The 26953-nt window shown below is 40.8% G+C and overlaps 2 protein-coding genes across 2 annotated transcripts in view; one reads left to right on the plus strand and one right to left on the minus strand.

Moving 5' to 3' along the window:
- The window catches only part of DNAH7 (dynein axonemal heavy chain 7), a 151579-nt gene that overhangs the window by 124120 nt on the left and 506 nt on the right, over positions 1-26953 (plus strand). The window contains exons 54-63 of the mRNA XM_070933286.1: positions 5996-6172; positions 7524-7685; positions 10753-10953; positions 16383-16544; positions 17602-17787; positions 21135-21272; positions 23071-23301; positions 24379-24531; positions 25631-25808; positions 26450-26553. Of these exons, the coding sequence (XP_070789387.1) occupies positions 5996-6172; positions 7524-7685; positions 10753-10953; positions 16383-16544; positions 17602-17787; positions 21135-21272; positions 23071-23301; positions 24379-24531; positions 25631-25808; positions 26450-26553 (1692 nt within the window). The remainder of the gene's footprint in view (positions 1-5995; positions 6173-7523; positions 7686-10752; positions 10954-16382; positions 16545-17601; positions 17788-21134; positions 21273-23070; positions 23302-24378; positions 24532-25630; positions 25809-26449; positions 26554-26953) is intronic.
- Positions 806-4267, minus strand: LOC139309131 (baculoviral IAP repeat-containing protein 5.1-like). The gene is made up of 4 exons (XM_070933287.1): positions 4130-4267; positions 2681-2790; positions 1443-1563; positions 806-982 (listed from the first exon to the last, which is right to left on the minus strand). Exons 1-4 carry the CDS (start codon positions 4265-4267, stop codon positions 806-808), a joined length of 546 nt encoding a protein of 181 aa, XP_070789388.1.

Genomic DNA, 26953 nt, shown 5'->3' on the forward strand with positions numbered 1-26953 from the left:
TTTACTAATAGGTGAATCTCTCTCTTCCTATTACATCAGAGAATGGAAAAAGGGACAAGAACTTTCCAGACACAGAAACACTGCTTGCCTTACATTACTGTGATGTTTATTTGTTTTGATGATTCTAGGTAAATAATCTTTGCTTATTTTTCAATATATACAGTGGCCTTTCACAAACTTTATAGACATTTCCAATGGAGCATTTTACAGTTTCTTCTTCCCTAATTTACACAGATTCCTTGTACACTATTTTAGGTAAATGTACTGCTGTCTTCAGTTTTGTAGGAGTCACATAACAGATTCAAAAAAATGAATAGCACATATATTAAAAGCATTTTTTTTTCATATTTGTTCATGGAGGAACACTATTGTGACACGCAAGCTCTTAAATAGGGAAACTCATCACACCTTGATGTGTGATGCCAAAAGCAACATATTGCAGAGTTGGCCTTACACTGACAACTGTATTGTGCATATTATTTATAAGATACATTATTGGATAAATTTGAATATCAGTTTAAAAGAAATCCCTCTTAGTCTGTCCAAAACCCTTTATTTAAAATTCTATCTTTACATTATCCAAACACATTATCTCAGTTTAGTGGATTACTTCCATAAGTCAGAATTATTTCCTTCTGGCTTTATGCAGAACAAGCATTACAACACAATAAAAGCATCAGGAATATAAATGGCTATCCGAAGATTCCATTCATGTCATATTAGGCAGTATTACAGGCCAGGCCTTTGTTCACATTAATATATGCCTTTACCTCTGACCGTGCTTGTCATCACAAGAGATTGTCAGCTACAATCCATTCTCTTCTATTTGTTGGCTGGCACACAATTTTCTTTTGTTGCAAATGGCAGAAGTCTCGGTTTCTGGTGTGTACTGGTATTTATTCATGAAATGATCCACAAGACGTTTCCTTGTTAGAGCTGCTTCTTTTTCAAAGGTGTTTATTATACTTCGGCCTGTTTTGCACTTGAAAATAAGTGGAGAATTCAGTTAGCCACAATTTTTAGATGATAGACAGCATGAACAACTACAAGGGATACTGCAGAATATATTAATAGCCTTCCTTTTTAAAAGAAAGCATCTACACCTTTGACAGTAATTGTTTCCAACCTCAATTGCTCATTTGGATCCACGCTCATAGCCCAGCATGATTTTAGGCTACTGTGAGGGAAAAAAGTAAATCTTTGTCAATGCTTGTCAAAGAGAAAAAATAGGGAGAAAAATGGTAGCTGTCAGTTGTACGTACGTCAGCAGCCTCTTGCAGCAACAAAGCAAGATTTTTAGAAAGAAAGAGAAGCCACATTTCACACTGACCCATGAAAAGTTTGTTAAGGAATGGATGGGGTCAGGAGGTGCTTTAAGTTCATCATTAAATTCAGATTGCTTACGTCACCTCAGCTCTCCTGATATCAGTTCCATTACTTACAAGAAAATTTCTGGCCCTCTCCATCTCTAGTTCATAGTATTCTTCTACTGTCAGATCATCAAAATTCTTTGAAAGGGACAAGAACCCACATGAGTCTTGACTACGCTTGGAGTGCTCCAACCTGCCAGGGAAAAAATGCCATTGGCAAGAAGTAGAATGAGCCAGGAAAAGTAGAAGAAACTTTCAGGAACACAGCTTAGTGCTACAGTTAGAAATGTAAACATTTTCCATGTAAGCAGATGCCCGTCATTCACATCTTCCAGCATGATTCAGTGACAAAGTAATGTTATGCAACAAGTTACTAAGTCACTATCAGCACTTGTACCTTTGTAAAGCAACAAGTAAACTAGGTTGGTTGAGGGGGATCAATTAAGGGGGATCAATTAGCACGCCTGACAACTCGACATTTAAATACCTTAATTGAAGCAACATTTGGTACGGCTGAGCTTCACATATTACATCAAACCCAGAGGCTACTGCTGCCCCTAATTAAGGAAGCACAACCGATCAGTGCCAAAGCTCATTGTGTTTACCAGTTTGTAATTGCGGAGACAATTACATCGGCAGAACTGATAGGTGTTTGGCTTTCAGAATAAAGGAGCATCTTCCGAAATGGGTCCAGACAGACTTGAGTAATCCAACACTAGCAGCAAATCATGGCCATAAAATGCATTCTTCGGCCATTACAAGTCACTTACTATCTACAGGCCACCAGGTAGTTCCAAACTCTGCGTGGAAAGTTTTACTGCACCACAGGAACTCTCGTTTCCTGCGGTTTGCTGAGGCAGTTGCCATTAACTGTTTGAAGCCTCCCTTGGGCATGCAGAAACGGCTTTATGTCAATCTACGTCTTCCATGGGCGTAAGGCTTGCCATTGGTTGCTTTCCTGCATACGTTATAGGCTTAATTAATGCTCTTGCCAGATCTTATATTTGACGCTTATTTAAACTGTGTTATTGCAATATAGGTACTGATGAGCCAATATGAAATGTTTGCATATACCTCTGTTTGTCTTTTGGCTGTATTGTTTAGGTTGGTTGAATTGTTTCCTCAATGGGAACTAAAAAAGCATATGAAATTCCATTAAAGGTGGGGAGATACCTATCAGAACTTGGGGAAAGTAATTCTGCTCCAGCCAAGAAATGGTTTTCTAACCTCCTCCACAAGTGCACAGACAACAACATTCTTAGTCTGAGCTGCATTAAGGCAGAAAATCAGCAATCGGAAACCATACATACCAGGGATCATGATTGGACTCCCAGCCCTCTAACTCTATCAAGCAGAAGAAGCACTTGGCCACATCAGGTTCCTCTGCATGTGGATGGTGGATGAAGCCAGCCTTGGCCATCTACATAAGAAGAGGATAAGGACACTTTGAAGACTGAGAGAGAACTTTTGTACTTTCTAGGATATTGTTTGCCATCAGCTGGATCTTTACTAATGACTATGTCCCAGGGGTGAAATGCTCCCGATTTGGACCGGATCGGACGATCCAGTAGCGATTGTGGCAGGTGGTTCAGAGAATCGGTAGCGATGGCGGCATGAAGCTCCGCCCACCTGCCCGAGTGTCATTACTTCCTGCTTTTAAAAGGTAAAAAAAGGCTGACAATCGCGTGCCACAGCTGTGATTGTCAGAGCCTCTTTTTTTTTACCTTTTAAAAGCATTTTTTACAACCTATTCACCTGAATAGGTTCACCTGAATAAGTTGTAAAAAAATGCTTTAAAAAAGTAAAAAAAAAATAGTTGGCCACACCCACCCCACCCACAGAACCGGTAGTAACAAATTTTACATTTCACCACTGCTGTGTCCACATCACAAGGTTAAGCTATGTTTCCTTGAAGATTGAATCAGTCACAGGAGTTGGCCTAACATAATAGGCTAAGCTATGCGCAGATTGTTGGACTCTGACTTATATCTCAGAGTTCTGCATAATTCAAATTGATTTACAATTTTTCTTACTTATACTGAAAAGTAAACTGCATCTGGAATTAGTCTGCATTTCTGCAGATTCTATACAATTCTGTTTAGGCTGCCTGACATACCACCTTTTGTTTTTCTCAACTATCAAACATCCTCCGTTTGCAGGAGATCTCAGAGCCAAACAATCTCCAAAAAAGAAAAGTTTGCTAGGCTTATACAAAAACTTGCATCTCCTTTGTCCTGCATATTCCATTTTTCACAGAGCCACCTCAGACAGCTTAGTTTTACTAAAGGAAAGAATATGGAAGTGAACTAGTCCCTCAACTGGAACTTTTCTAGGAGAGAATTCCTAAGCTGATAGCAACAGTTTTCCCCAGCTTAAAGATATACCTACAAGAGCTTTCCCCTACAATTTCTAGAAAAATATATGGGAGCCAGCCTGGGCTTCTTTTAAAAACTAGAGAGGTTTGTAACATAATTGAGAAATAAAGCTTGCAGATTTGGAACAGGAGGAGTAGACCTTTTTCTCTTTCCTCTTCTGAAATGTTAAAAAACAACAACACAAAGAATGATTTAGCAGCAAGCTTTTCCCTTCTCAGGAAGGGAGGAAAACTCCAATTTTTAAGAACAGCTAAAAGTATTGTTCCAGGTAAGATTATATTTATACAGAGAAAGCCTGGCTGAACTCTACTTTGAATGAATACACATCATTGAAAAAAAAAATGGTGGCTCTTTTCAAAGATTTCCCAGAACCTCTAGACTTACATTCTCAGGAGTACATTTGCAGTTGTCCTTAAAAGGCCATGCAGTTAAGGTCTGTAGGCGATTTCTATATTCATACATTTCTCTGAATGCAAGTAGGTTTTTGGAAGTTGAAGTGATTTCTCTCAGGAAAGCCTCCATGTAGGCTATGAATGTTGCAAACTGTTATTCTCACCACACTTTCTTTCAAAGCCACAAGCTTGTATGGATTCTGGCTTCATATTTAAGGCATTTTGTTAGCTCTCTCAATTGATGTCACCTGTTAATCAACCTTTAAGAGTTGGGAGAAAAGATGGATAAACTATAAATAAACATGGATAGTTTAATCTATCTAAATCACTACAATACCTTTTCCTCTTAAAGGTAAATCTCAAAGTGTTTAAGATTTAAAACACTAATTCAAAAATCAAGTCTGCATTAAAATATTTTAGAAAATGCTAAATAAAATAAACATTAAAACATCAAAAAGTAAAAGCAATAAAATACTTTTTAAAAAAAGACTAGTACATAAATTGGTTACTTACTATAATTAACATCTTACTTCTTGGGATGCTCCTTTCCTTTTAATTCTGCAGATAACTACTTGAAGCAGATGCTGCTTTTCTTGCTCCTGCCATTTGCCTAAATTCTTGAGAGTTATTAACCCTGGCTGCTCACTACCCTAATAATACAGAACAATTATTTGGTTATATCCCTGCTTGAGCTGGCATTGAGGCCCAGCTTCTCTGATGTAAGGGTATGGCCCAAACTGAGAGAGGTAGAATATTTTTTGGAGCTGGTGGGCACATGTGAATCTTTTTTTTTTTTTTTTTTTTTTGAGGCTGGTGTGAAGGCTTGTAAAGTAGGACTGCAAACTTCTGTACAGACACTAGGTGGCAGCGACAGTCCTGCATCTCTTTTCTGCCATCTGGTGGTTGTACATTTTTTGCAGCTGATTTATGGGATCTTATGTAAACCAAGTCATCCCAATGTTTATTTTCTGCAGGGAAGCCAGAGGCATTCTTAGAAATAAAGGTGATAATGTCTGATGCTATTTGTCATTGTATGCCAACATTCTATGTTGTCTCACTTTCTCCCTCTCTCCCTCCCTCTCTTTCAGCATGGATGTATATGTAGAATAGTGGTCATCAAAAGAAGGATCCATTGGCTCATTGGTGGCAAGAGGGAATTACACTTTTGCTTATCCCTACCCCTAAAGATTTGGATTTCAGCAACTATTATGAACACAGAATTGCTATACTTCCTCTACTATCATTTAGAACACATTTAAAATATGACCTTAGGATCCCTGCTCTCCACCCCCCACCCTCCCCCGATGCTCTCAGGGGTCTGCAAAGACAAAATTATTATTTTGTCAAATTTATTATTATTGCTAACCTGTGTTGAAAAATAATACATTTTAAAAATCCCATCAAGTAATAGCAACAGTCAATGGATCAGTTTTAATTTTTAATATGGTAAATATGAATAAATACAACTCATACAAATAAAAGCCCTTGGGAGGGGGTCTTCCATAATTTTTTAAAATAGGAAGGCCTCTTGAGAGAAAAAAGTTTTTAAAAATATTGATTTAGACTATGCCAGGTTGGAGAAAGATGGATTGGGACATTGCAACTAATATGAACATAATACTCATACTTGATCATGTAGAAGTTTACGTAACTTGTAATTTTTTCTTTTCCACTTTTTCTTTTTTTTCTTGTACCAAAATTATTCCTTTTAATTTTTTAAGAGAATTGGAAGTAGAAGCACAGCATTTGAAACTCTGTGATTAGTGTGTGCTTTTATTAAACAGCACAAGTCAATCATATATATAATGATTTTTAAGGAAAACCATGTCATTTTTTTTTTGCCTTCTTGACTTTCTAGATTATTCCCATGGTGCAAGAATTTATCATTAACAACTTGGGCCGTCTGTTTATTGAGCCTCCTCCTTTTGACTTAAACAAAGCTTTTGGGGATAGCCACTGCTGTGCTGCACTAATTTTTGTGTTGTCTCCGGGTGCAGATCCCATGGCAGCTCTTCTCAAATTTGCCGATGACCAGGTATGTAGATGATTATTTCATTGAGCTTCTCAGTGGATATGAGGCCTAACACTGGAGTGCTTGCTATTGCATTACTTGTTCAGCGGGATGATATATGAGCAAAAGGCTTCAGGGTTGCCGGGAACATCAGTTAAAATAATTTTACAGGCTTGATCTGATTTACATTGACAAAGCCCAGTGGTTTCATCTCAGAATGTGATAATATTGTCAGAATGACATAACTGATGTTGCCATGTTTATGTGCATGTGTGCAACATCATAGCACACACATACAAAAGGGACAGAGCTTGTGCCACAATGCTCATATCATTACTTCTCTCTATGTGAGGTATTCCTTATTATACACGCTGGTATTCAGGGGGCTGTAGAAGGAAGAAAACACTCTTCCTGTAGTTGTTTTTATCCTTTTATGGAATGCAGCATGGATAACACACACTAGTATTGGAATGAATATAGGCTGCACTATTTATGAACAGTCACTTTTCTGAACCCCTGGTTGAATCTGTATCCATTAAAGTACTTAGAGTGTCCTTTATCCCCAAGCCTCAGTACATATTAATTTCAGTAGAGGCAATGGATTTCAGTCCCAAAGATTAGTTGACCTGTCAGGCTGGAGATCTGATAGATTAAAAGCCAATCTCTTCCCACTTACCTGTTCCTTCTCTACCCTGGCAATCAACTACCCTAAGATTCAAGAAGAGACGAAAAAGAGGGAAAGCTGTTTTTTAGCCATCAGCTTCCCCAGGCATGGAAGTTCTGACATGGCCTTAACCATGCACACCCAGGGAGAAAGGAAGCAAAATTTAGCTCTTTAAACTCACCTCAAAGTGAGTTTACTCACTTACTTTCTCAAAGTAAAGGAAGCATGTTCTTCCTTTGAATGTCAATGATCTAGTCATCTGTTAAAGCCATAGTAATGCAGTGACAGATGGGCAGCTTTCCTGCTGGCTGGTGATGTTGACAGGATAGGGGGGCTGCCAAATTGAATGGTTTCGTCAATCCCTTTACTCCCTCATCAATCTCCTGAGATATGAAATCAGGACACTATCACTCAGCAATTATGAATTGTTATAGGAATTCGTAAGAAGGACCAACCTACGTGAAAGAAGGTAGCCTTGGTGAAAGTTGTTAGTAAGTAACCTCTTTCAATAAAAGAAAGGCAAGGAATGCCTTCTAGAAGACCATGGCCAATTGCATTTGTTTCATACATGGAACTTAATAACTTGATGTGACTTCAACAAGACTTTCTTTAGTATTCTAAATGTTGACTGCAACCTAACCCTCGCCGTGCTCCTGCAACATTTGATGATTCCCCCCCCTTTTTTTTTCCATGGATGTTTTATATGTACAGGGCTTTGGTGCATCAAAACTCACCTCCCTGTCCCTGGGCCAAGGCCAAGGCCCCATTGCTATGCGCATGATTGAGAAGGCAGTAAAAGAAGGTAGTTGGGTAGTTCTGCAGAACTGCCATCTTGCAACCTCATGGATGCCCACACTAGAGAAAGTCTGTGAGGTGAGTATATATATATATATTTAATTTTTTATTATATTTTTATTGTTAAAGAATAACAAAAAGGAAAAAAAATCAATACAAAAATCAATAGTAAGGAAAGAAAATTTTTTCCCCCCAACGTGCTATACAAACGGAAAGGAAGTTTTAGGAAATTGAAGTCTTCAATTCTTCCAGAAATCTCTTTGATAAGGTACTGGTGCCGATTCATCCAATCTCCCAAGTGCAAAGTCCACAAATGGTTGCCAAGTGTTCCAAAAAACATTTTCTTTATATATACCACTTCTAATTTTAATATCACAAGTCAATTTATCATTTAATGCAAATTTCCATGTTTCATTATACCATTCTTCTAATTTTAAGTCAACATTTAATTTCCAATATCTAGCAATTATAATTCTCCCCATTATAACCAAAATCCTCACCAATTCTTTCTCCAGTTGTTAATGTTGTTTCATTCAATATTAATAATAATATGGTTTCCAATTTCAATTTGACCCTCTTCTTAATCATTTCAAATATTTCATTTTCTATCCTAGACCAAAAAAGTTCAACCCCATTACATTTATACCACATATGAGCATATGTCCCGAGTTCCACTTTACATCTCCAACACATTTTATCCACTTTATTATCCATTTGAAAAAGTCTTATTGGGGTCAAATACCACTTCCAAATAACTTTATAGTTATGTTCTTTAATCCTTATTGATAATGTCCTCATTATTCTACTAACCCAGTTCATATTCCAATTTTGATCAGAAATTTCAATACCCAGTTCTTTTACCCAATTCTCTTTCATTACCCTTTGTGAATTATTATCAAAGTTAATAATTTTATAAATTTTACTAACTAATCCCTTTGGCCCAATTTCATCTTTTATTATTCGAGATGTCAAATTTTCAAATTCCGTTTCCTTTCTACTCTCATCATTCCTTTCTTTGCATTTCCTATTCCATTTATTCATTTGAATTCTTTCAAACCAATTAATATTTAATTTTCCATAAATTTCCTCTTTCCTCATTTCATTTTCTATAAATTTCAACCATTCACTAATTGTTTCCACTTTCTCTTCTATTATAATCCTCTCTCTGTTACTATTTAATTTCATTGGGCAATTCTCTTTCAGTTTACCTAAATACAATGCGTCTGGTATTAATTTTTTTGCTACTCTGTCCCAATTTTTAGTCAAACTATTTAACCAATAATTACAAATTTTAACCTTACCTTTAAGATTTTCCAAAAACCATTTGTAACCAAACTTCTTTATTTCCTTCATTTCCAAGTTACCCCAAAGTTTAACATCTGAGTATAAACAGGAGCTTAAACTATGATAACATGTCATGTGGAAAAAGATGAGTTGTAACTCGTAGGCTAATTTTGTGGGTGAGATGGGCAGAACAACAGTAAAGAAGCCAGAGCTGCATTAAAGACGACAGTACTCAGATTGGCTCATAAGGAAGGTAGCAGAAGGAGCCACTAAGTTTTAAGTGTGACATTGTGAACAAAGAGAACTTCTGAGGAATCGGTGGATCTTGAAAGTAATGTTGGAAAAAATTATACCTGGACTGAAGGCAATAAGATAAAATGCATAAAGCCAGGAATAGAAATATGTGTATGAGGTAGGAGACAGGCCTACTAAATCTGGACTGAACCAATCTACATGACTACTAAATGATAGCAAAACAATATAAACCCCCCCTCTAATTAATTGTTAAATCCTATTGGAGATTTGGATTTCTCAGCCTACCTGTTAATATAATTTACTTCAGGTTAGCTTTTGTGGGAGCATGCAACTATACCTTTGGGTCATCAATAAATAAAAGAGTCTTCACCAATAGGTTGCTTGGCAGATCCAAGAGTGGAAGGGCTGGAGAACAATCATTTGTCAATAAACTTTCCCCCCTCCCTGCATGGTTTCTTCCCCTTCTGTTTTGCCCACTTGGGCTTCTGCAAGAGGAAATGTTAATGAGCAGAAGCTCTTGGACTTAAGAGGGGAGGGCTGAAGGAAGCTATACTGAATCAGCTTGTTCTGCCCAGTGCCTCAGCAAAGGAAGTGGTAATGCTATTGCCAACTCATCAAGTTAGCTAATGTTTCTTCCATTTAAGCCTCATCATTGCTGTTGCCATTTCCATTACTATTTTAATTTTGAGTGTGAATTATTACATAAGCAATCAGCAAAAAAACCCTGAGACATAAATAGTAACTTTTACTTGTTTTGGAGTCTCGGAATTAACTTAATCCTTAAATACTTATCTTGAATAAACTCTTCATAAAATGTAATATTGGGAAAGTACCTTGGGGCTCTAAATGTGAATAGTAGCTTTCATTGAATTCAACTTTCAGCATGTATGCTTAGGTTTGGCCTGCAGGGTGCATTTATTTCTAATATTGAATTAGACTGTATCATCCTGATTTTTTAAACTATGATATATTGATTTTTAAATCAAATTTTAATAGTTTTGTGAAGATGGATTTTTTTGGGGGGGTGGGGGGGTGGGGTTAAATTAGATAGGCCTAAATTGGAACTGGCTATCTCTGATGTTCAATTATTGAGGCACACAGAGAAATATCTCTTAGATTACAATGGTACCAATTAGTTTTTAAATTGGAGTATATAACCATTGTATCAGACATTGATTGATGGATGCTACTAAAACATAAATAGATCTAGCACATTTGCCCACATAATATATGGCATAATATCTCAACTGTGCTTGAAAGCAAAGAATAAGTATGGGGAAGCAATACTTCCAATAAAAGGAAGCAGTTATCCGGCATGTTCTGCATTTATTGCACTACAACTATCGTAAACCCCAATCAAGATGGCCTAGGATTATAGGAATAATTTAAAATATCTGGTCAGCATCAAGTTAACAACCTCAGCAATACAAGATTCCATGTTAAACATGAATACACATCACATCAAGTTTCCTGTTCCCATTTATAAAAATTGTTATTGAACATAAATATAATTGAACGTGGGTAGGCCTTAAGAAGAAACATTTAATTTCTAACCCTCAGCTGGTGATCTCTTGTCCTTACTGAGTTTCTTTTTCTTCTCTATTAGGAACTGAATCCAGATACAACACATCCAGATTTCCGTATGTGGCTCACAAGCTACCCATCTCCCAACTTCCCTGTTTCTGTGCTCCAGAATGGAGTGAAGATGACCAACGAGGCCCCTAAAGGTCTACGGGCAAATGTGGTCAGGTCATATTTAATGGACCCCATCTCAGATGTGGAGTTTTTCAACAGCTGCAAAAAACCCGTTAGTATTCCATGATTCGTCTCGTTTTTCTCCTTCTTGTAAAAACCAGCTCAAGCAGACTCTTATGGGCTGGCTTGCGTTTTTGCTGGTTTATAACCTACCCAATGAAATAGCCCTTCTATGCACAGAAACGTGCCTTTATGGCTGCCTCCTGGGATGCAGTTAATAGCAGGCTTTATTAAAATTGTATTTTTATTTTACCGCCAAGCTTTATTCCTCCTCCACCAAGCGTCGATGGTGTGCCATTAATAATGTTGTGTGCCCATTTTTAAAGAAGGCAGGAGGAAGTAGTTTCCCGATGCAAATCTGCAAAGCAGGGGAGAAATTTTTGCAGCCGAAGATGAGCTGAGAGTTGCCCTGCTGAGAATCAAACCTTCTTTAATCGAAAGCATTAAAATGCTGGTTTCATAGGACCGGGAGGGCGAAAACGGTTCTATGAGTTGATGGATGGCACTCATCACTACCTTCTTTAGAATAACAGCTTCGAGTGAGGAGCCACCTGCTGTTTTCATAATTAGGTTTCAGAGTGCGAAAGCGCTTGACCCAAGATAATTTCCATGATCGGTGTCGTAATTAAGAATGGGAGATTGTTGTGCTTAAACTGAGATGATGATGTTTTTCTGCTTGCCTGGCAATTAAAAAAAATCAAACAAACTCGGAAACTTTTTAAAAAGTTAAAAATGCAAACATGCTGAAAGAAACAAAAGGAGCAAGAGCAGACATTTAGGTTGCAGGTTTTAAATATATCATTCAGAAACAAAGGTTGCATATTGTTCCTAAAAGGCAGTTCACTTCATAATTGTGTAAATTTCTGGGTTTCTTTCCTTACCCAAGGCTCAGTTTCTTTGAAAGAGGGTCACAGGAGACTTCTGACCTTTTAATGGAACGTTTATAAGCATAAAGAGAAAACCCACAGTTTTCATAAACTCCAACAGAGTTCTATCTCCCATCTGATCGCTAAAACCCTACAAAAGAGAGCAGCTTGACCTTTTGCTTTGCTTTTCTTCAGGTTCAGCACAGATAGCTCCCACTACAGGCTAGCTGGACCTCTTCTACTCTGCCTATACCCAGGGGTGAAATCTACTTACCTCCCCAACCGGTTTGGAAGTGCACGCACCGCGTGCATGTGTTTGCTTCGCTTGCGTGCATGCATCACATCCTCACATGGACCCTCTGCGCATGCGCAAATCCTTCTGTGCATGCGCAGACGATAAAAAACTGGTTACTTCCTGGTTAAAATTAGGAACTAACGACGACTGGGTGGGTGGGCGGAGCCTCACGTCACCATCGCTACCGATTCTCCAAACCACTGGCTGCCATCGCTACTAGTTCGGCCAAAGGAGCATTTCACCCGTGCCTATACCCATAGGTTCCAAGATTCTTCATATACCCTTCAGTAGCTTTGGGTGACCATTCCGCACTGCCTTTCTAACATAACAGCTGGAGAAAATAGAATAACAGAGTTGGAAGGGACCTTGGAAGTCTTCTAGTCCAACCCTCTGCTTAGGCAGGAAACCCTACACCACTTTAGACAAATGGTTATCCAACCTCTTCTTAAAAACTTCCAATGTTGGAGCCATTCACAACTTCTGGAGGCAAGTTGTTCCACTGATTAATTGTTCTAACTGTCAGGAAATTTCTCCTTAGTTCTAGGTTGCTTCTCTCCTTGATTAGTTTCCACCTATTGCTTCTTGTCCTGCCCTCAGGTGCTTTGGAGAATAGCTTGACTCTCTCTTCCTTGTGGCAGCCCCTGAGATATTGGAATATTGCTATCATCTCTCCCCTAGTCCTTCTTTTCATTAAAAGCTTCAGTACAGGGGCAGATCCGTATTATTTAATTAAGAGAACATTAATTGTATTTAAATTCAGTTTCGTTTTGGAGTTGGCCCCATCTGCAGTTGCCTGATTGAGAGGAAAGCATCTGGAGAGGATGCAGACACACACACACACACACACACACACACACACACACACACACACACATTCACACAAGGTGGGCATGGGATTAGCTTAGCTTTTTCACTTGCATGAACTGTCGCTCTTAACAGGGAATTTGGGGCTGGTGGACACATTGGCTTTTGAGAACAAGTCATGTATATCCTCACAGAACAGCTGCCACGGGGACATTGCCGTGCGCTAATTGGTAACACGATGGGTATGGCATTCACCAAGCATCCATTCGTAAGTGCCCATTACCTTTCCTAGCCTCACATTTATCAGAGTACATTTATCTTTTTTATGGGCAAATGGGACGCTTCCAACAAAGCACTAAGCAGACCCTCTGCCCCAATGGCATTCAGGAAATTAAAGATTTGGAAGAAACATCCAGTTCCGGTTCCTGTTCAGGGAGAGAATCCAGGATATCCTGTGCGGGTCTGGATGGGGAGGAACAGGCTCAGACTCAACCCGTCCAAGACCGAGTGGCTGTGGCTGCCGGCGTCCCGATATAGTCAGCAGGTGCCATCGCTGACTATTGGGGGTGAATCTTTGCCCCCCACAGAGAGGGCTCGCAATCTGGGTGTCCTCCTGGATGCACGGCTGTCTTTAGAAGAGCATATGACGGCCGTGGCCAGGGGGGCCTTTTATCAGGTTCGCCTGATCCGCCAGTTGCGGCCCTTTCTGAACCGGGACGCCTTGCGCACGGTCACTCATGCCCTTGTCACCTCCCGGCTGGACTATTGTAATGCTCTCTACATGGGGCTCCCCTTGAAGAGCACTCGGAGGCTCCAACTGGTCCAGAATGCGGCCGCGCGGGTGGTTATGGGCGCAACTCGTTGTGCCCGCGTGACACCCCTCCTGCGCGAGCTGCACTGGCTCCCAGTGGTCTTCCGGGTGCGATTCAAGGTGTTGGTTACCACCTTTAAAGCGCTCCATGGCATAGGACCCGGGTACCTTCGAGACCGTCTTCTGCCACCAATAGCCTCCCACCGACCAGTCCGCTCCCACAGAGAGGGTCTCCTCAGGGTGCCATCAGCCAAGTTATGTCGGCTGGCGACACCCAGGGGGAGGGCCTTTTCTGTGGGAGCCCCAGCCCTGTGGAATGAACTGCCCCCGGAAATACGCAAGATCTCCGACCTCCGAGTGTTTCGTTGCGCACTGAAGACCCTGTTATTCCGCCAGGCAGGGCTATCAACTTAATAATTTTAATTGGGGTATTTTAAATGTTTGGGGTTTTAAATCGGCCAAATCTATGTAATTATTTTAATTTTTAATTATTGTTGTGTGTTGTGTTTTTAAATTGGCTGTACACCGCCCTGAGTCCTTCGGGAGAAGGGCGGTATAGAAATAAAATTATTTATTTATTTATTTATTTATTTATTTATAAATCTTCCCTGATATATGGCTTTCTGGCCTCTGCTTGAACCTATCCAACAAAGGGGATCCCATCATATTTCTGGATTATTAGCTGCATTGTCCAACTTTTATTCCAGTTAGGAAGTTTGTTCTGCCCTTTGGCTAAAATCTGCCCATCTCAAACCCCCTTTTTTATCACTCTTACATGCTGGAATGCTAGAGAACAGGTTGTGTGGCAACACTGCAGGTACTGGGGAAAAAAATGTCATCGCATTTCCATTGATTTCTTTTTTTCTAACAGGAAATCCACTTCCCATGGTCTTTGGTCACACAACAACCTTTCTAGTTGTCTGATCCTCCCGATTGTCCTTCTGTCAAGTTGTTTTGCTTTCTTTGAAACTTTTCAAAACTATAGTGCCCATGTACTATATATTTTGGAAAAGATTGTATCCAGTGGTGGGATTCACATAATTTAACAACCGGTTCTCTGCCCTAATGATTTCTTCCAACAACCAGTTCGCCAAACTGCTCAGAAAGTTAACAACCGGTTCTCTCGAAGTGGTGCGAACTGGCTGAATCCCACCACTGGTTTTATATGTTGTATACAACATTATACATGGCAGAAGGAGGAGGTTCTGAGTCATATAGAATAAGAGTGGAATATACTTCCTCTGCTTTTAGAAATAAAGATGATGCTAGAACAGGGGTGGGCAAATATGGCCCCTTTACGACTTGTGGACTTCATTTCCCAGAATTCCTGTGCCAGCATGGTTGGCTCAGGAATTCTGGGAAATGAAGTCCACAAGTCGTAAAGGGGCCATAATTGCCCACCCCCTGTACAGGTAGTCCTCATCTTACAACAGTGTGTTTAGTGACCGTTAATGTTAAAACGGCACTGAAAATATGACCATTTTTCACACTTGTGACCGTTGCAACATCCCTTTGATCACATGACCAAAATTGAGACACTTGGCACCTCACCCCTATTTATGGTGGTTTCAGTGTCCCAGAGTCATGTGATCCCTTTTTGCAACCTTCTGACAAGCAAAGTCAGTGGGGAAGCGAGATTCACTTAGCCACCATGTTACTAATTTAACAACTGCAGTGATTCACTTAACAAATGCGGCAAGAAAAGACGTAAAATGGGGCCAAACTCCAAAAATTTGGGCTCAATTGTGGTCCTAAATTGAAGACTACCTGTATTGTTTGAATTAAGCTTTCTTAAAAGTAACAAAGGTGAGGTGTGGCAGGATGCTTGACTTGCCACAAGGGGAGTAACAATGGCACAATGAACCAACGGGTATTGCTTGCTATTCCTCCCTTTCCCACTGCCCATATAAGACAACCATGGGCAAGATCTGGGGTCATGCGTAGTCTTTGGATCGGGTGATAATGCAAATAGATGAAATGAGACATTTTTTTTTCTTTTTAAATTTCTCCTGAATTTGCCGCTGAAGGATCAAAGTTTTAATTTGCAATAGCAATAGCACTTAGACTTATATACTGCTTCACAGTGCTTTTATAGCCCCATGTAAGCGGTTTACAGAGTCAGAATATTGCCCTCAACAATCTGGATCCTCATTTTACCAACCTCAGAAGAATGGAAGGCTGAGTCAATCTTGAACCAGTCAGAATTGAACTGCCAAACTGCTGGCAGTCGGCAGTCAGCAGAAGTAGCCTGCAGTACTGCATTCTAACCACTTCTCTACCATGGCTCTATTTAGATGTCTTAAACTTAATATTTTCTAGGGCACGCTTAGCTTATATTAGGGCTTGCTCCATGCCCCCAGTTTTCAGCAGGTGTGTTCAGAGGGTTTTCCAGGGCTGCAGAGAAGGGGCTGTGGGTACCTTTAGGTTAGAAATACAGGTGTGTTTAGCTTGAGCTTCAAAGATTGCCTTGGAGCACATGATGTAGCTCTCCAGTTGAAGTTCAGCAGTTCCAAATTGCCTCAGCGCTAGAAAATGGATCTAGAAAGAAGGTTGATATGAACTGAAGTGAACTCCTTGGGGGAAGCAGGTAGCTTAATAAGAAAGAAAATAACCGAATAAACTGAATTAACCACAGTAGCACAACTGAGAATCACTAGGCAGAAGAAGGGCTTAGATAAATCTTTCCTTTTTCTCCCTTTCCAAAGGCTGAATTCAAGAAGCTCCTGTACGGCCTCTGTTTCTTTCATGCCCTGGTCCAAGAGAGACGAAAATTTGGGCCGTTGGGTTGGAACATTCCCTACGAGTTTAATGAAACCGACCTGCGGATCAGCGTGCAGCAGTTGAATATGTTCATAAATCAGTATGAGGTACTGAATGATTCGAAAACAATGTCAGTTTTGTTCTCTCTGTTGCTGAAAGATCTGTCTGCAGGAACTGCTTGTTTGTTCATTCAAAAATAACCACATAAATAAACTTTCTTCACTGGGAAAATGGGGGGGATTTCTCTCTGATGCTGTTGGCAGGGGTTATGATTTATTTTCAGGATCTTTGGGAAGCCACAAAGCATGTATGTTTAACGTAGGGGATGCTAAAGACCAATATAATAAAAGGGATGCTAAAGACCAATATAATTTTGTTAAAAATATATATTTTAAGCAGATGGAGTTCAGAATCTTGGGAAAGGTCTTTTCTCAACATTACTAAATCCTATTTCCAAAACACTTCTCCTCCCCATCTAATGCACACCCCATTTTTGGCCCTTTTTTCAGCCCATTTTTGAGGCTTTTTTCAGCCTGTTTTTGAGGCTTTTTCCAGCCCCTTTTTTCTGAAAAAATGGGCCAAAAAAAAAGGCCTGGAAAAGCCCCCCCCCAAAAAAGAGGCCCAAAAATGGGGTGTGAGGAGCCAAAAAATGGCTGGTGGGTATGCGGGGCTTTGGCAATATTCGGTCTATAAGAGACACAGACATTTTCACTCCCTTTTGGGAGACAAAAAAGTGTTTCTTATAGTCCGAAAAACACAGTATATACCGTGTGTGTGTGTATGTGTGTGTGTGTGTGTGTGTGTGTGTATCAGTGGTGGTTTGCCCCCGGTTCACACCGGTTCTATAGAACCAGTAGTAAAACCAGTGGGAGGCTCCGCCCACTGACCCTGGCGTCATTAAAACATTTCTGCGTGAGCGAAGTGATCGCACGCACGCGGCCCCATTACGAATTAGTAGTAAAGGTAAGTAGAACCCACCCCTGGTATGTATGTACGTATGTATGATGATGATGATAATAATTTAGACCCTGTATTTTCTATGCTTTTTAATGGGCTCTGCCCCACTCTTCTTATGCTTGTCTTTGACTATAATAAAGATTTGATTTGAAAACATAGTGAGTGGACAGGTATGTCACAGAGACCCTTGGTTTTTTTCCCCCCCAGGAGTTGCCATTTGATGCTATCCGCTACATGACGGGTGAATGTAATTATGGAGGCAGAGTTACTGATGACTGGGATCGGCGTACATTGCGCAGCATTCTAAACAAGTTCTATAATCCGATTATTGTGATGGATCCTAACTATAAATTTGATACCAGTGGCATTTACTATGCTCCTCCTGAAGGAGAAGTAAGCACCCGAACATACAACAGGAAATTTTTCTGACCAAATCCCATTGAATGGAAGGGAATCCAGGCAAGAGGCTGATGCTAAAAGATCAGCATCTACAAATGGCTGCATTTTTTGGGGGGGGGGGGTCATTCTCTGGGGTCAAAGGAGATGGCTCTGGTGTAGCTGTCAACCTGTACTTTAAAAACCTCTGTAATATCCCTGCATTCTTCAATATGTCCAAGATTCAAAATTCCCAGTGGGCTTCATAAGATGTCAAATGATACTGAGCAGCAGGGGAATGTTGTGTGTCACTTCACCGAGAAGATCTAACTCTCATCCATCAGAGGTTCTCAAATTCCCTCTTAGCAGAAAAGCAGTGGTGATTCAGGCAAAGAGGCAACTGTAAAAAAAAAAAAAAGATCTGTAAAGAGTCTCTTCCTGTGCCTGCTCAGGTCTCTCTAGTATTAAAAACAAAATTGCCTCCAGTGGAAGGAATATATAGCCATCAGAACTCCAACTCATGAGAGGCTTCTCCACAAATGGATGTAATTCCTTTTTAAAGCCATTCAGGTTGACCCATATCTCTACATTAAATTGACAATAAATTCTAGTCTCCCATCATTCAGCTTCAGGAAGCATAGTATTACAGGAGGAATGCTGGGTGTGTGTCACACTTCCTCTTCACTGCTCCACTTGGCTTTTGTGACATGGCTCTTGACTATGATACCAAGGGGTGTATGTGTGTAATGTATCTTGTTCTAGAGCAGGGGTGAAATGATCCCGGTTCGGACCGGATTGCCCTATCCGGTAGTGATGGCGGCAGGTGCCATTTTAGAAAAAAATGCTTTGAAAAGTTTTTTTTTAAAAAAAGTTGGCCACGCCCACCCAGTCACATTACCCTCCCCCCCCCAAGCCATGCCATAGAACCGGTAGTAACAGATTTTACATTTTACATTTCACCCCTGGTCTAGAGTGCATCAAATGTGCCTTAACAGACACATTTGCCCAATTGAAATAAAAGCTTTACTCACTTATGGCGGGAGGGGACAATGTGGTGGCTCAGCCGTTAATATGCTGGGCTTGTCCTATTAAGAACCTGGGCTGCCACCCCATCACTTGGCAGCCCAGGTTCAAGACCTGAGTGCCACGTGATGGGTTGAGTTGGGTTGAGCTCCCGTCCTCACCCCAGCTCCTGCCAACCTAGCAGTTTGAAAGCATGCAAAAATGAGTAGATAAATAGGTACCACGTTGGCGGGAAGGTAACTGCTCTGTGACATTATGCTGGCCACCTGACAGCGGAAATGTCTTTAGAGAGCAGTGGCTCAATGGCCTTGAAACGGAGATTTATTTATTTATTTTATTTATTTTATTTAATTTATATACCGCCCTTCTCCCGAAGGACTCAGGGCGGTGAACAGCCATAATAAAAACAATGTACAAAAATAGAATTTAAAAGCAGATTAAAATAATTAAATCATAGGCTGAATTTAAAACTCTCAGTTTAAAACCAATTTTTAAAACCCAATTAAAACCAAATTAAAATCATTTATCCCATCAGAGCGGCTTGCTGGAATAACAGGGTCTTCACTGCACGACGGAAGGCGCGGAGGTTGGGGATCCTTCGTATGTCTGGGGGTAATTCATTCCAGAGGGCAGGGGCCCCCACAGAGAAGGCTCTCTCCCTGAGGATCGCCAGTCTACATTGTTTGGCTGATGGCTCCCTGAGGAGGCCCTCTCTGTGTGAGCATACCAGTCGGTGGGAGGCAATCGGTGGCAGAATGCAGTCTTGTAGATAGCCAGGTCCTAAGCCATGGAGCGCTTTAAAGATGTTAACCAACACCTTGAAGCGCACCCGGAAGACCACCGGGAGCCAGTGCAGCTCGCGCAAGAGGGGTGTTACATGGGAACGACGGGTTGCCCCCATTATTACTCGCGCGGCCGCATTCTGGACCACTTGGAGCCTCCGGGTGCTCCTCAAGGGGAGCCCCATGTAGAGAGCGTTACAAAAGTCGAGACGGGAAGTGACGAGGGCGTGAGTGACTGTGCGCAAGGCATCCTGATCCAGAAAGGGGTGCAACTGGGAAATCAGGCGAACCTGATAAAAAGCCCCCCTGGCCACGGCCGTCATATGATCATCCAAAGACAGCCGTGAGTCCAGGAGGACGCCCAAGTTGCGAGCCCTCTCTGAGGGGGGTAAGATCTCATCCCCAATAGTCAGCGATGGTGTGAGCTGGATATATCGGGACGCCGGAAACCACAGCCACTCAGTCTTGGAGGGGTTGAGTCTGAGCCTGTTCCTCCCCATCCAGATCCGCACGGCCTTCAGGCAACGGGACATCACGTCAAGGGCATCATTGGGGTGGCCTGAGTTGAAATGTACAACTGCGTGTCATCGGCATACAGTTGACACTTCATCCCAAAGCCATGGATGATCTCGCCCAGCGGCTTCACATAAGTGTTAAACAGGAGGGGCGAGAGAACCGATCCCTGCGGCACCCCGTTAGTGAGGAACCTCGAGGTCGACTTCTGCCCTCCCATCAATACAGACTGCGTACGGTCAGAGAGGAAGGAGGAGAACCACCATAAAACGGTGCCCCCCACTCCCAACCCCTCTAGCCGACACAGCATGATACCATGATCGATGGTATCAAAAGTCGCTGAGAGGTCTAGGAGGACCAGAACAGAGGAGCAACCCCTGTCCCGAGCCCTCCAGAGATCATCAACCAATGCGATCAATGCCGTTTCCGTGCTGTAACCCGCCCTGAAGCCTGACTGGCATGGATCTAGATAGACAGCTTCATCCAGGAATCGAGGAAGTTGCCTTGCCACCACACTCTCGACAACCTTCGCTGCGAAGGTTGAGATGATAGTCAACGACGACTAGCAGAGTAAAATTCGCAAGGATTCCTTTACCTTTTTTAAAAACCTTCAATATTATCAGGTTCTTCTGAGAAGTCTTCAGTGAATCTGTAATCTCCTTTCATAGCAAGAGATTTATGGTCAATGAAATCAGGCTGGAAATCCATTTGATTAGATTTTTTAAAAGATATTTCATGCCACCTTATTTTTTAATAAACAACTCAAGGCAGCCAACATTGCTAATATTCCTTCCTCCTCTATTTTCCCTACAACAATTCTGTGTGTGAGGGGGGGAGAGAGAGGGAGAGAGAGAGAGGGAGAGGGAGAGAGAGACTGATCCAAGTCACCCAATGGGCTTTTATGCTTTAAGACGGGACTAAAATGTACATCTGTTGATTTCTAGTTGTCTCCTTAACTACTACAGCAAACTGGCTTTAGGCAGACCTATAGTTCCATGTAATTCAGGATCAATTTACTAATAAATCACTGTTCTTAATCATTTTCAGTATCAAAGTTACATTGAATACACTAAGACTCTTCCTCTGAATCCTGCCCCAGAGATATTTGGGATGAACTCCAATGCCGATATCACCAAGGATCAAGCTGAAACCCAGTTGCTGTTTGATAATATTCTTCTCACACAGGTGTGTCCCTTTTCAGTTCAACAACTAAGAACCTAGCTACCACTATTACAATCAATGGTTTTATGCACTTTGGGGGATAGTGTTTGAAATGCAGAAAATCAGCTTTTTCTTCCCTGTGGTGGGCCTGTAATCTTTGTGAATTGTCTGGCATATTAGACTGTGAAATACTACAATTAGGTTTTTACAAGAGCAGTTTCCAAATTGCGTGCAGAAAGATAAACTGTGGACAGTTCAAAAGGAATGTTGAATTGCCTGAGCACTGTAAAGCTTTTAAGTATCTCCAGTAAAGTCCAAAATACAGTATCGACTTTCTTCTGGGAATTCCACCAGTAATAATGAGTATGTACAAAGATGTCTGCAGTACTTTAGGAAGTCATCCTGGCCTGCAAGCCTCTAATGCTTTCCTATTTTTACTTCTATTTCTCAAACATATCATAATATAAGGTTCAGGAGATCTAACATACAATTTTATTTTCCCCAAGGATGAAAATATTTCCATTCCGTAGGGAAACATGGGCATACTGAGAACTAAGTCACAACAACAGGGACTTGAAAGGCACACACATATCTTCAAGCCACACAGGATGCCTAATGATTAAAAGTTTCGAAATTGCACAAGTGCTTGATTATGAAGCAAGAGGAACAGGTCCACCATCTAGACCAGGGGTGTCAAACTTGTTCCCATCATTGGCCGCATCAGGAGTTTGTTTGCCCTTGTGGGGGCTGGGGTGGGCGTGGCCTGGTCATTGTGGCCGACTGAGTGGGCGTGGCCGGGACCGGGGTGGCAGGGGACGCTGACATATCTGATCTAGACTATATGTGAGAAAGGCCTGGATCTCAATGCAATTAGAAATGTATGTGGCAAATGCAGATTTGAGTATTCTTAAAAATCTCCCGATTGCTTACCAATGGATTATAGCGAGGAAAACAAATATATGTGTACTCTAAAAGCCTCACTATCTTAGGGTCCATACTTAGTAGGATCATTCAGCTGGCTACTTCATAGTTGGTCAGATTGGAAGCAATGGGCTGGGAGCAGATTAACACTTCACTTCTGCTGATTTCAATAGTCCTGTCAGCCCGGGAAGCCATCTTTTTCTTTGGATCTTCAGGGCTGCCACACTTAGTGCTGTGGGAAACTAGGAGGGGGATTGCATAGAAGCGGTGGAGATATTTAGCCATAATAACATTCCTTTCTCTGAGAGTCAAGGACATTCGGCCCTGCATCTGGAGTGGCGTGACTGGGAAGCATCTTCAGTTGGGACGGTGCAATGATTGGACCATGTGATGGACATTTGGGTGCAGGGGAAGGGACTTGGACTTTCTTTTGGGTGGGGAAAACCTGGAAGCTTTCAGATTCGGGTTTCCCCAGATGTGCCAATATGACATCTCTAATAAAATGGAACTTTGAGGAATTTCTAGCCTCGGAGTCTTCTTTCGTTGGGGGTGTTACTTGGAACCCTGACAAGTACTCTAATACGAAAGCTGTTTCAAGTGAGGATAATCAGAAGGGCAATCTACTTTGCTGCCCTTGAGATATGTTACTTTATAATACTAGTCAGCTACATTAAATCTTCTGTTGTCCAAGATGCCCAGAGTATTAAAAAAAGCACAAAATGTCTCCAAGCCCAGAGTTTCTAATGCAAGAAACACAATTTTTGCATCTGAATTAAAGGACATCAACAGGCCATTTTCTGTCCAAGTTTAGATCCCCAGTAAAAGTTCTTCCTGCTGAACTGAAATATCTGGTAGGCTTTGCAGCATTTCACCGCTCTTTTTCTCTCTGTTTTGTAAATAGTCTCGTGCAACAGGTGCTGGTGCCAAGTCATCTGATGAAATTGTTCGCGAGGTGGCAACTGACATCCAAAGTAAACTTCCCTCTGACTTTAACATTGAAATAGCAATGAGGAGATACCCAACAACCTACACCCAGAGCATGAACACTGTGCTGGTCCAAGAGATGGGCCGATTTAACAAATTATTGCAAACTATACGAGACTCGTGCATCAACATTCAGAAAGCAATCAAGGTAAAATAAGCTGACGAGAAAGCGTATTTAGTTTGAATAGGCTGGAAAGAGTAGCTGTCAGCTCCCATTAGTTTCACTGGAGTCTTTGGGGATTTGCCCAATAGTTCTTTTAGTCTGAAGGGTTGAAATAATCCCTGAGCTCTGACCTTCACCGCTACTTGGGAGGTGCAGTTCTCAATTATAATAACATGCTCAGCATTATGCATCACCGCTGTTTTAGAAATCTATCAGTAGAGACAAGGAATAGGATGAAAAGCCATGGAAATATTTTGGGGACAGCAACCTAAGCTAGTGGCCTGCTATGCAGCCAGAAAGATGGTCTCCCAAAAAGTTGCGCAAATGTCAGTGACCCAAACTGAGCAATGAGCTAGTAAATTCTCTTTTCAACTCTTTCCTCTGCTAAAAGTTTAACATGGACTCTCTGTTTTAAGCCTTTTCCCCTTCTGGAATGAAATGGAACAGAACAGAATACAATACTTTATTGGCCAAGTGTGATTGGACACACAAGTACAGTAGAGTGGTTGTGTATCCAATTACACAATCCAATACAGTACAGAATACATCCTTACATGGCTGCCATCTGTTTGGGAAGAACCAACTAACAAATTCATTTTCATGATCTGTGTGATAGAACTTACCTAATACAACTATTGACAATAAATAACACTTGATTAAATCTGTATGCCGCCTGACTCTAATGACTGGGCAACATACTATGTAGCTCAAGTAGTGGTAGAGGGTGAAATACAGTAGTTAATTTTCAAAGTTGTTGTACCTGTTTCATCAGAACTTTTGCTTATTGTATAGCCGACATCCTACAACTAAACTGTGTAACAGAAATATGAAGTGTATCAATCCTAATAATAAACGCAGGCATGTAAACTGAGTAGTGGCTCATTGTATGTGTTGCAACCGCATATCAGAGTACAAGCTTCTATAGTAACATGGCAGATTTTGAGTGACCACTGCATAGAGACTAAATTACTAAACTCAACTACTCCTCAGAGGCAATATTTGGTAAAGCTATATGATATGGAGAGGGACAAATTCACTTTTCTTCTTTTGTATCTCAAACAGGGTTTAGTGGTGATGTCTGCAGATCTGGAAGAAGTAGTAAATAGTATTTTGAAAGGAAAAATTCCAGGCATGTGGATGAGTAAGTCTTATCCAAGCCTCAAACCTCTTGGCAGCTATGTAAATGATTTTCTTGCCAGATTGAAGTTCCTTCAGGTGAGCATTTCACTTAAAGTTTTGATTCTAGGAATTGAAACCTTTCTTGATCTCGGTGTGCTTTAGATATGTATATCTACAATTCATCATCCGATTTAGGAGGTTTTAGGAAAAGCTGCACCATTTCTCTGTATATGCATATGGCTTTAAATACTCTTATAGACGCACATCGCATGAAAGAGGTATAATTAATATCCAAAACACTACTTCAGATTCTGGGTGCATGCTGTTTACAATGATTTGAGTATTAGGGCATATGTTATATAACCTACCCTGTTTTCCCCAAAATAAGACATCCCCTGATAATAAGCCCAATCGGGCTTTTGAGTGCATGGCAATAAGGCCAAGCCCTTATTTCAGAGTTCAAAAAAAATATAAGACAGGATCTTATTTTCGGGGAAACACGGTAGTACAATGGCTCTCTGTTCAAGTTGTGTCGCTGAGCACAGAATACTGACTTTTCCCATTACTGAATGCCTGCACTTCAGAAGTCACCTCAAACCGAAGTACATAAACATTAAGTGCTGGAGACCCATCTTGCTATGATGCCTTGGTAACAATTTGGTGAAATTTCCTGCTATTGATTAAAAGCATTTTAACATAAGATTTTAGATTGAATTCATAAACAGAGAAAACATGGTTTGCCATCGACAAAAAGGAGCACAGGAAATATAACTCTCTTGGACATTCTGAAGGGGGTTATAGAACACTACAAGACAATTTTATCATCTTTAGTTGCCTAGGGTGTTCTTGTTGTGCTACCATCTAGAGTTGAGGTAGCAAATGTGGTATTCTAATATTATATGGTAGTCAGTCCCTGGTCACGTTAGTTGGGATTGACAGAACCCAGGATCTGACACACCATGGGGTCCACTGTCATCCTAAAAGAGCCTTGCACAAACATGAGGCAATCTCCCCACAAAACGTGCAAAAATCTGATTTTCCTTTGCCACTCATGGCACATTTAGTAAGGCTTGCCCATTGCTGGGGGAGGGGGAATCCAGTGAGCAGGTTGCATTCCATCAATACATCTTGATACAACCTAGTGAATTCATTTGTTAATATTAAACTAAATTTCCTCCTCGTCCTGTCATTGCAGACCTGGTTTGAAACTGGCACTCCCCCTATGTTCTGGCTGTCTGGATTTTTCTTCACACAAGCCTTCTTAACTGGTGCCCAACAGAATTTTGCCCGGAAATACACCATTCCAATTGATCTCCTAGGGTTTGATTACGAAGTTCTGGAAGACAAGGAATACAAACATGGCCCCGAAGATGGTGAATCTACAATCAGATTGACAACTCTATAATTGGGAGAACTTTATTTTAATTAGCACTTTTGTACTCTACCCTTCAACTCTCAAACATTTGGGGTGGAAAATTGAGGAAATGGAATCTAAGTTTCTTAAAATCATTATGAAGTTAGGTTGAGGCTATATGAAAGTTCATATGCTAAGCAGAGACGTGCGTTATCATATCCCTCCTACCCTTTGTCCACTTGATCTGCATATTTTCTTTATGTTCCATTACTAGTTTAATTGAATTACAAATTCAGGTCAGGGAAATTGGTCATAGTAAATTCCATGAGATTATCACAAAGATTAAGAGGTCTAATTGTTTGTTATGGCCACATGTTTGATACAGAAAACTTGCTTCTGAATAGGAAACCGCACGTAAGTCATACTTTTCAAGCCAGGGCAAAGCTGCAACCCATCTCCTATCTGTTTATTTCCGTATACAGAAATAATCATTGCCTGAGCTTTGTCTTTGCAAGTCGTACAGAATCCATTTCTAGATATGGGCTTCCCTAATGGGAACGATCAAAAACTCATAATCCAATGTAAAGTTCAGTTACAAAACAAAATTCCACAAATCATTTTATATCAACATATCCTTTTCTTTTTCAAATAAAAAAACAGGAGTCTATGTTCATGGATTATTCTTGGATGGAGCTCGTTGGAACCGGAAGACGAAGAAATTAGGGGAATCTTACCCCAAAATCCTTTATGATAATATGCCAGTGGTTAGTATCTTCCTGCTAAATACGATTTTTTTCTAGTAATCAGGTAGTCCTCAATTTACCTCAATTGAGCCTAAAATGTATGTTGTTAAGTGAGAAATTTGTTAAGTGAGTTTGCTCCATTTTACGACTTTTCTCGCCACGTGTTAAGTGAATCACTACAGTTCTAAAATTAGTAACACGATTTTTAAGTGAACCTGGTTTCCCCATTGACTTTGCTTGTCAAAAAGTTGCAAAACGGGATCACATGACTCCGGGACACTGCAACCGTCATAAATGTGAGTTATCGAGCATCTGAATGTAAATCAAGTGACCATGGGGAAGCTGCAAAGGTCATAAGTGTGAAAAATGGTCATAAGTCCCTTTTTTCCAGTGCCTTTGAACGGTCACTAAATGAACTGCT

The sequence above is a fragment of the Pituophis catenifer genome, unplaced genomic scaffold, assembly GCF_029215685.1.
Source record: "Pituophis catenifer annectens isolate HBS135680 unplaced genomic scaffold, rPitCat1.0.hap2 SCAF_1, whole genome shotgun sequence".
Classification (NCBI taxonomy): domain Eukaryota; kingdom Metazoa; phylum Chordata; class Lepidosauria; order Squamata; family Colubridae; genus Pituophis; species Pituophis catenifer.